This window comes from Gadus morhua, chromosome 11 (assembly GCF_902167405.1).
Source record: "Gadus morhua chromosome 11, gadMor3.0, whole genome shotgun sequence".
In the NCBI taxonomy this organism is placed as follows: Eukaryota; Metazoa; Chordata; class Actinopteri; order Gadiformes; family Gadidae; genus Gadus; species Gadus morhua.
Window position 1 is genome coordinate 11,108,351 of NC_044058.1, and position 10,000 is coordinate 11,118,350.

At 45.7% G+C, this 10,000-nt stretch overlaps 1 protein-coding gene and 1 long non-coding RNA gene across 6 annotated transcripts in view; one reads left to right on the forward strand and one right to left on the reverse strand.

Annotated features, from left to right (window-relative positions):
• rgl2 (ral guanine nucleotide dissociation stimulator-like 2) overlaps positions 1–8,285 on the reverse strand; it is a 35,145-nt gene extending 26,860 nt beyond the window's left edge. For 3 of the 5 annotated variants that reach the window (XM_030370857.1, XM_030370859.1, XM_030370856.1), the window contains exons 1-2: positions 7,968–8,285; positions 5,970–6,149 (exon numbers count right to left, since the gene is read on the reverse strand). In XM_030370857.1, coding sequence (XP_030226717.1) covers positions 5,970–6,128 — 159 coding nt within the window. In that variant the 5' untranslated portion in view covers positions 6,129–6,149; positions 7,968–8,285. Of the gene's footprint in view, positions 1–222; positions 1,029–4,836; positions 5,512–5,969; positions 6,150–7,967 lie in introns of those variants that run through there. The other 2 variants (XM_030370861.1, XM_030370858.1) reach the window with 2 other exon arrangements.
• On the forward strand, positions 4,273–5,722 carry LOC115554213 (uncharacterized). The gene is made up of 2 exons (XR_003978572.1): positions 4,273–4,410; positions 5,471–5,722. It is a non-coding gene; the product is annotated as an uncharacterized LOC115554213 (long non-coding RNA).
• Positions 8,286–10,000: the final 1,715 nt, after the last annotated feature.

The following is a 10,000-nucleotide window of genomic DNA, read 5'->3' on the forward strand; positions in this document are numbered from 1 at the left end:
TCCCCACATCCTGTCACAGTGTCTCTCTTAAGGCTGGCTCGTCGCACAGCTACCTCAACAGTCAACACATCTAACCTGTTACCCTGCCCTGTGTCTCTGCACGTCCCTGCCTCCGGTTCAAATCCACCCGTGGCTGTGCATCTCTCACACAGGGGAGAAGCACACACAACAAAAAGAAAGAAGGAGAAAAAGAAAGAGGGATAATGATTCCCCACTTGTTACCTTCTGCTCAGCAAGTCCAGACTGGTAGAAATCTGCAAGCTTCCTGGAAACCTTGACAAGCAAAGTGTAGACACCATGGATACCGTTTCTTCTCATCTGTCTTACTCCGAGTGTTCAGGCTCTCCTGTACTGAGCTAACTTTTCCTTCTCTTCCTCTCTGTCTCTATGTCTCTCTGGTTCTTTGTTCGCCAGGACTCTCCCGGTATATGTCTTTGCCTGGTTCTCTTTCTAGTCACTCAACTGCACACAAACACAAACTGAGGATTAAACTCCACCCCCTTTCCCTGCATCACCTGGGAACACCCATTACACACACACCCACACACACAGGCAGTTGGGCTGCAAACAGAGGGCACACAAACACAGGCAGCGGAGACAAACACTCATTTTATTGTATCATCCCTTGGCGTGGAGCACTATTGCAATATTAACGTTATTGGTTTTATTGAGGGGGAATGTGCAATATCTTGGACTCGGTCATCTGTGCAATACCTTGGTATAAAGAATCATGCAATTATCTTGGCGGGTATGTTCAAGTGTTTTTATATTAGTGTGTGTTAATGGATGTTAACTGCAGTTTGATTGCACGTGTATACGGACAAATTGTCTGTATATGGAGAGGCTGTGTGCCGCTATGTCACCTGTGTTCTCTAGAATACCTGGGCAAAACATTTCCTCAAGGATACAATAAAGGCTTGTCTTATCTTATCATACACCTACACTGAAACACACATAAACACACCCTTACCCAAATACACTCACAAACACACACACACACACACACACACACACACACACACACACACACACACACACACACACACACACACACACACACACACACACACACACACACACACACACATACTAACACACATTCACATGCTGACATGAATAAACCCACATATAAATAAAAACACAGTGTTGACAATCCACACAAACACACAAACACTTATGTAGAACAAAACATTAATCATTACAGAGACCTTCCTCTACCAACACATCTGGCACGCACTCACACAAACACACACACACACACACACACACACACACACACAAAGACAAACAAACCTCCAACACACACAATAACAGAGATACAATGCCCCAAAGCTATTTCAAGAACAATACCTCCTCTCTCTACCCCCACCCCCCCCCCACTCTCTCTCTCTCTCTCTCTCTCTCTCTCTCTCTCTCTCTCTCTCTCTCTCTCTCTCTCTCTCTCTCTCTCTCTCTCTCTCTCTCTCTCTCTCTCTCTCTCTCTCCCTCTTCTTCTTTTTCTCTCCCTCTGCCCTTGCTGCACTGTCTTTGCGGACGACCTTAGCATACTGATAAACCAGTTTGACCGAGTATCCTATTTTATCTCACTCCTAAGACACACACTCGGGGCTGCTCGATCTCTTCCTCTCTCTCTCCCCATCCTTCACTCACACCGCTATCCACACTTGTTCATTTAGCAGACACCTCCTTCCCACCAGACACACCAGTAGCAGGCTGAGAGCCATGAATCAAAACGCTCGGTGATCAATATCGGGGCAGGCGAGAACTTGAGTGCCGCAGACTATGACCGGATACGAACGTAGGACCGCTGCCGGAATAAAAGTGTGGGGTGCATTTATTTATTTTACTTTATTTCCCCCTAAGTGCTCGTAAGTCTGAGAGTGCTGCAACATCGAAGAGGCATTCCAATAAATATGAGCTCAGGGCCGCTCGCAGACAGTGTTACGGTATACAACGGTATACAACAGTACATCAACAAATGCACCCAGGGACGATCAACCGTCCATCAATACATGCAAAGTCAATTTAAGTTGGATAGCCCTTTATCACACTTAGTCTCAGGGGGCATTATAGGACTCGGCAGTTGAAGGTTAAAGGTTCCCCTAAAGGTTCATTCATATTTCTGCATTGAACAGCCGCCGTGGGAAGCCATGGGTCTCTACAGTGTCCGTCGGCGTAGACTTCCTGCACCTCTCCAAAATGTAACTTCAGGTCAGGAGAGGTCACCTTTGTGAATGCTAACGTCGCATAGAGACTCGCGTCTATCTAGTGCGGCTGTTTGAAGCAGAAGTATAGTTTAACCTAAAGGCCTGAAAAACCTTAAGGGCCCAGTAAAAAGAGCAACAAATCCAGAGGGAAGCAACCCTGAGCAGGAACCCAGCAGAGGGAGCCCTCCTACCTTGGGAGGGCAATAGGTGGGAAGATATTTATTTTCTTAGCACTGAAACGGCAGAGCACAGGAAGGCCACATTAGCACACCGATGGAGAGTTTCACACGTTGTGTGCGTGCGTGCGCGCGTGTGTGTGTGTGTGTGTGTGTGTGTGTGTGTGTGTGTGTGTGTGTGTGTGTGTGTGTGTGTGTGTGTGTGTGTGTGTGTGTGTGTGTGTGTGTGTGTGTGTGTGTGTGTGTGTGTGTGTTTGTGTGTGTGTGTGTGTGTGCGTGTGTGCGTGTGCATGTGCGTGTGCGTGTGTGTGCGCGTGCGTGTGTGTTTGCGTGCGCGTATGTGTGTGGAGGCCAGTTTGCTTATTGATGTGTTGGGTAACAATCGACAAACATGTCAATGGTGAGGGGTTGAGAAGTTATTATCTTTCCTGCTTTAGAGGAAGCTTGAACAACAGGGAGACGATGGTAGTGCTATTAGTACGGCCATGACCCTATACAACCAAAACATCTAACATATATCATATCCATATCAATTGGGAATTCTCAACCAAATCTACAGATAATTAGGCCAATCTTCCTATGAGTTCAAATTCACTTTAACAATCAAACTGATTGTGGAAATCATGTTGTCATTTGATTCTCAGACCGTCTGCCAAGTGACAGTTTACCCTATATTAAACTGCCACTGAAATAGAAATGGGAGTATGATTTTAACTATTTATGAATGTGCAAATGTAACACGTGTTAGCAGTCGGAAACTCTACTGTCCAAATAAGATTATGACTCGCCCCCTTTTGCCATGTACCCACACACACACACACACACACAAACAGGAAGTTTACATTCAAACGGGCAGAGGGTGCTAACCTTGGGTCCTTGCTGACCAGCGCTTCGACATACAGAGCACCTATTGTGTCGCAAGCACTGTACACGCTAAACTCTCTTTAGCACATTAATCCTAATTTAGCAGTGTGTGTGTTTGTTGGTGGGGTTATTCGCTTGGCACTGTTATGCCCCCCGTCCCCGTCCCTTAAACAGGAAGTGCATAATAAAAGAGGAACAAACACAGGAAGCAAGCCTTGCTTTCGTGTTCCAGTGCTATTTTCCTCTCCTTCTTTCGCTCACCGGGACCGTCCAGCTTCTCCACATTAGATACCACAGTCCCAAAAAGTTACCATAAGAAGCAGTTTTTGTTTCTGTATTTCCGACCCATCCCCCCCATTCCTATTATCAACACACTTTTTGGGCACGCAAGAACTGTTCTTCCCCGCCTTGATATGTTAACACATTATGTTTCTACAACAAATTCTCAAACAGTGAGACTTGTTGTTGTGGTGAACCGTGTAAGAGCCCCATCGTCTCAGAAGGAGGGAGAGTACACCATTTTCACAAAGGTTTTTAAATTAATGACCCCCTCCTTCCTCCATGTCTCACTAGCTTCCTCTCTCTTTCTAGCTCTCTGTAACTCACTGTCTCTCTTCCTTCTTTTCTCTACCTCTCTCTTTCTCTCACTCTGCCTCTTTATCTGTACCCCTCTCTCTCTCTCTCCCTCGCTCTCTCTCTCTCCACCCCCAGACGTTTACCATGTAAAGGTTCCCTGGGCCGGTCGGTTCACCCGAGTTCATCGCTTCCCTCCTCACGGAGCGACAGTCGACGGCACAGAGGTTCCCCCTCAGCAGCTCATCAAAGTATACCAGAGCTCCCTCCAGAGGAAGCTTCCCCGGGAAGCCTGATATCCCGTAGGCCCCCCTTGAGGCTACACACCCACCCGGCTCCCATCCTCCCCCCAGGAACCCAGGGTCCCCTTGTTAAATAATGAACACGCCGTGTATCGGATTCCACTTGACAGACCTCCCCCAGGGGAAATCCAGGAACTGAGCCCCACGGTAGGGGAGGACTGGAGCAGGCAGCAGGTGTACGGCGGAGGTCCACCACCGACCGACCACCCCGTGCATTATTTATGACGGGGCTCGGCAGACTGGGGTCATGTGACCACATCAAGCTGGAAAGGGAGCCTTTGAGGAGCAGTGAGTCGCTTTAGCCCTCCTGATTAGGATGTGGGTGGCTAGAAATAGCTTAACATGTGTGTGTGTGAGTGTCTGTGTGTACACACAGCAGGCACAAGAGAGTTGGCCAACGAAGGCAGCCGGATATGTAAAGTGAAAATCTCATCATAAAAGTATGGTGATAGTCATAGTGACGCATCATAGTGATAACATAAAACAAATGTTTATGATTGTCAAGTTCCTGATTTCGTCAAAGTCCTTTGCAGTCATTATGCCAACAGTTTGGACTCGCCCTCATTCTCCCTTTGCTTTCTGTTGCCACGATAAATAGATAAACACGTATACATGGCTCGTCATCTGAATGAAACCTAGTATGTTATGTTTTAGAAAACTAGATAATAGGTATAATAAGTTAACAGTGTTTGTTAACCACCGGGTTAAACTCACCGAGTAGCGTGTTCCCACCTAGCACCTTACAAATGGAACATTAACCAAGAGGTCAAAGGTTGTGTCCGACTCAGCCATGCCAAGAACCGGCCGACTCTGCTAAACTAGGCTAAGCTATGCTACAACTGGGGAGTTTGTCTCAAATTACCCAATCTCAACAACATTACAGACCAAGTCATGTCCTAATAAATCTATTGTTACTGAACAAATCCCTATACTGAATGAGCAGTTCATAAATAAAGAGGTGTGTATTAATTGAGTTCTCACCAACAGACAGTGGACCACTGATAGAGGGTCAATAAACTGTAACCCAGTCATCCAAGTCGTATAATCCTATACATTTGACCTATCATACTCCCATGTAACAAATCCTCTTCTGAATCCAGTATGTTCTAAATTCCTCCAAAGCATTCTCCCACATGTTTAACTATAACCATTTTCAAGAATTTCAGAGCATAAGAAATCCCACTTCTTTCCCAGCTTTCTGCTGTTGGAAATGAGCTTTAATCTATCCAGTTTCCCTCCGGAGCTAAAGCTGTTTAGCTTGCTAACATCCCCCCACCCTTGCAGGCCCCCTCTCACTCTCCAGCACACAGTGGCTGCCTTTCTCATCCACTCTCTCTCTCTGCCCCAGGGCTCTCTGGAAGACCCCGCTGACTGCATCAGTTGTTGACTCGTGAAAGAGCCGCTGGTCGAGGCGTCATGGAAAACAGCCGTGCAACTGCCGTTAGCAGCCCTGGCCAGGGACAACTGTGCCCAACAGACAGCCCTGCTAACAGGGGCTGCCTCTGCTCTGCCACACACACACACACACACACACACACACACACACACACACACACACACACACACACACACACACACACACACACACACACACCACACAGTGACTGAGAGGCTGAAGTTACCCATGGAGTGGAGGATAGGGGTTGGTTTGGCTGTGGCTATAAGTTTCAAATGATAAGGAATAAATAAGGAAATAAGGAATAAAATGAACTTGTAGCATGGATTGTTTCACCTCTAGAAAACCCCAACTATATCATTGAGATCCCCCCTGTTGAAATCAAAAGGGAAAGAGGGAAAGATAGAAAGAGGGAAAGAAGGAAATAGAGAGGTAAAACATGGACACTTACCTGTGAACTGTCCAGGTCATTGTTTGCATTGCCTCGCCCCGATTGGTTGCCAGGAGTGCCGTTGTCAGGTGACAAGGGGCGGTAGCCAATGAGAGGCACATCAGTTGACTCTACCCCCGGCAGATCAAAAGCACCTGTCCTCATACTTCGAGGGAGCATAGTTCCAGCAGCTAAGGTGGTCTACACAAGAAGGGACGATACAAAGACATATGAGAAGATATGAGAGCTTTGGCAGACGATAAAAAACTGACTGTACTTTCTTGTGTTTATTTTCAGGGTTAGATTTATGACACATTTGTTTTAATGAAGTCTCTATGTGGCTCTGAGATGTACTATTATACATTTATAACTAGAAAATAATATAACAATAATGATACTATATATTTATTTATTTATACAGTAGAGTTGTCGTTATATTTTTCTTACTTTTTTTTCTACAACTTGCATAACACTCTGGTGGTGGATCACATTGTGTTATTTCAGCTGTCGAGGAGTAAGGATATGAATTTGAACATCCAAGGATTCTGTCACATTTGGTCTGATAAAGCCTTACTAACTTCCATGCTCCAGATGGAAACTTTCTTTTACACCTCCCAAAGCTTTTGTGCGTCCCTCATTAATAGGCTTATAAACCGAGGGAATAATTAGATTCATGGTTTGCTCATTACATTTGTTTTATAAATGTTCAATTTTACAGTGCACTGACTCTAATGTGAACTTGATGTGAAGACGAGGAATCTACTAGGAATATGTTTGTGTAAAGGCAGAAAACAGTCAGAAAAACTGTAAGGCCCAATCAATCTTGCTCAACTACCTAAGAACAAAACAAAAAAACAGGACAAAACAATTCTCAGTTTGCTGGTAGCAGCCAGCAACAACCATGAAGATGATTTTAACATTTGACTATGTGGCCATGAACCATATCAGGATTTGAATACACACCCCCCCTTTGAGGCTAGCACTATAGCCATCTCGTAAACAAAGGAAAACGGAGGAAGACAGCAGACGAGGAAAATAAGAATGTATTTGGGGCTTTCTGTCAAGTGTCATGTCGTCAAGTCGTTACCCTGCTCTTACATATGACTTCAACTTGGAAACTTAGTTCCCTTTGGGAGTTATTTAATTATGTTACTGGATGACTTTGTGAACATCCATAGAGAACAGTGGTTGTGGACAAAAAGGCAAATATAGTAGAAGTGTGAAAGAAGGCGTCGAGAACAACGTGTGGGCACTACCATAAGAGCTTTCCATTGTGCCTGTTCTCTCAATATGCAATGCTATTTCATCTCGACTACAGTCCAACACATTGACGGAGTACTCATTCACAAACGCAGAATAGAGGGAAAGGGGGGGGGGGGGGGGGGGGGGGGGGGGGGGGGGGAGGCTGTTCAAAACTGAACAGCTCCTAGCAATACTAATAGGTCAAATATATGAGAAAACAAACCATTGCTTTGTGTTGTCATAATATCCTGCTGGTGATCCCATGCAGCATGTGAGAGAGGACGTGATGCTGCAGCCTAGTTGGAGGCCAGCTGAGAAGTACATTTCGAACCACTACTAACGATGAATGGCTTATTATCGACCGGCTCAGCCTCGGACCAGAGCAAACAGCGACCCGGCTGAATGAAGTGTATACACACTGTTACTAGGCTACAGCCAGGCGAACCCGATAATGTTCCCTTTCTCGTCGAGACAATATAGCGAGTAGTCGGGCGGTGCTGTGTTGACTTCCAAACCCGTCTGTCGCCGTGCGGATGTGAACAGGCCCGCGTATGAAAACTTTGTTTGCGATATTGCACAGTCTTCACTGATAATAGGAACAACACGATAAGGACCGCTGCTTCATAATGCCGCTATACCAAGGATACCCATTACTAACATGATACTAGCATGGCCCTGCAAAGTAAAACAGAACATCGATTTTTTTTTTTTAAATACAAATATCGCAGGCTTATTATGGGATAGGATAACTCATACGCTACAATGTCGTAAACTCACCGATATCCAAGTCACGTTCGCTGAATTCCGACAGCATTGGGCGGGCACCGTCCTACGCCACTGTTCTCCGAGGTGGACGATCAGCTGGGCACAGTCGCGCCCATCTGCTCTGTCGCCAACCCGCTGGGAGACCCGAGCGTCCTCCTCGCTATCTGCGTCCCACGCCGCTCGTCTCGCAGGCTGCTATCAGCTGATAGCCCCGCTGAGGACTGGTGTTGATGCTGTGTCAACTACCGTGTTCTCCGGATAAAGCCCCCCCCACCCCTCTCTTCTCCCTCTCTTGCTCTATCCCTCTATCTCCCTCTCATCCGCCAGCGCAGTTTCCTGTACGTTGCTGGCTCGGCTCAGGGCTGCCCCCCCCCCCCGCCTCTCCCCCTCCTCCCCTCCCCACTCAGCGCGGTGGTGCTCGGTCACGTGGTTTTATTTACGTGACAGCCAAATTATGAGATGCGTTTGATAGGAGACGCTAACATTTGAAACTTACATTTAAATGTATAGACTCAGGTCACCTTCTGTTAAATGTTTTATTTCTTAATAATAATTTAAATAATTACTATTATTATCTATTTTTTCTTATTTTTTTTAAAATATGGTAATTTAAATGGTTCCCTTCCGTCCATTGATTGTATGGTATGCAGGTCACTCAATTCATACTTTCCAACATGCACGACTTAATTAAATTATTATCCATGACCGACTGTTATTGGCCAAGAGATCATGAAACTTTTCGTAACTGAAAAGTCGCTCTGTGCGGGGATTATAGGGAGTGACCCTCCGGCAAAGAGGACGACGAATGAGGGAATTGAGGGAAGTATGTCAGGACGATGTTAAGTTTGGTGTCCTATATATGTGAAACCAGATCGCACACCAGCCTACTTAGTGTGCAAGCTTTTCTGTGGACCCTGCGACATATACGTGTGTGCGTGTGTGCGTGTGTGTGTGTGTGCGTGTGTGTGTGTGTGTGCGTGCGTGTGTGTGTGTGTGTGTGTGTGTGTGCGTGTGAACATGAAATAGTTCATTCTAATATAATTAAATATGTATCCCATTTCTTGTGAGGAGGGACGTATGTTTCTTGGAGGTGACCGCATCTCTTTGAAGGTGCAGCGCTACGTCTCCATCCAGCGGTAGCAGAAGGTAACACTTTATCCCTTTTATTGCCAGAGGCCATTTTGAACCGCAAAATACCATCACATGTTAGTCTGGCGTGAGTCATCCCCGAGACATTAGCAGATTGACAGGACAAATGCCACAGCCCAAAAGGGACAAATAATATTAAAAAAATCACCGTTTAATTCACTAATGCGCACACGCCTACGTGTTTATAAGATGCGCGGTGTTTCCAATAGAAGAATAGTAGCCTACCTATAATAAGCCTTCGTGTAGGGCTGAACCTTGGACCTGAGCTGTGGTTATCAGGACGGATGTAGCGCCTACATTATTAAGCCATATTGACATTGATTCGGTATTTTTGCTGTAGGCATTTGCCTACGGGCTAATGATGTGTGTTGGTTGATTTGAAGGGGAAAGACACAACATAATATAGGCATTCAGAGGGTTCTAATATTCGTTGTACAATTTAGATAAAAGTAGCCTACCGTCGAATTGTTTCCACCAATTTCTTTCCACCTAGGATAATTTATTGGATCGGCCATCCTGTTAATGCAGCCCCAAACCCTATGGGGTTAGCATTTTTTTTATTTACTATATCAGACTCATAAACGACGTACGAATTGATTATCTATCCCAGGGGCAGGAACAGACCTGCCTTATGAATATAATCTAGAAAAAATAATAATTGTTGCTTCAAAATCCAATGGAGGGCAGAGGAACTTTCAGCGCAGCTTTCTTAGAAACTTGGTTGAGAGGGAGAGAGAAGAGGGAAAAAAAACCTTTGGAGCAAAACTTTTTTTTCCCCACCACACACTAAACTTTGTCCCTGCCTTCCTTTGGGGGCCAATTAACGAGGTGGATCGACGCAGGCTCGGTACTAATTGGCCACTTCGATCTCGAGTGCAAAGGTGCGTTCCCGCCAC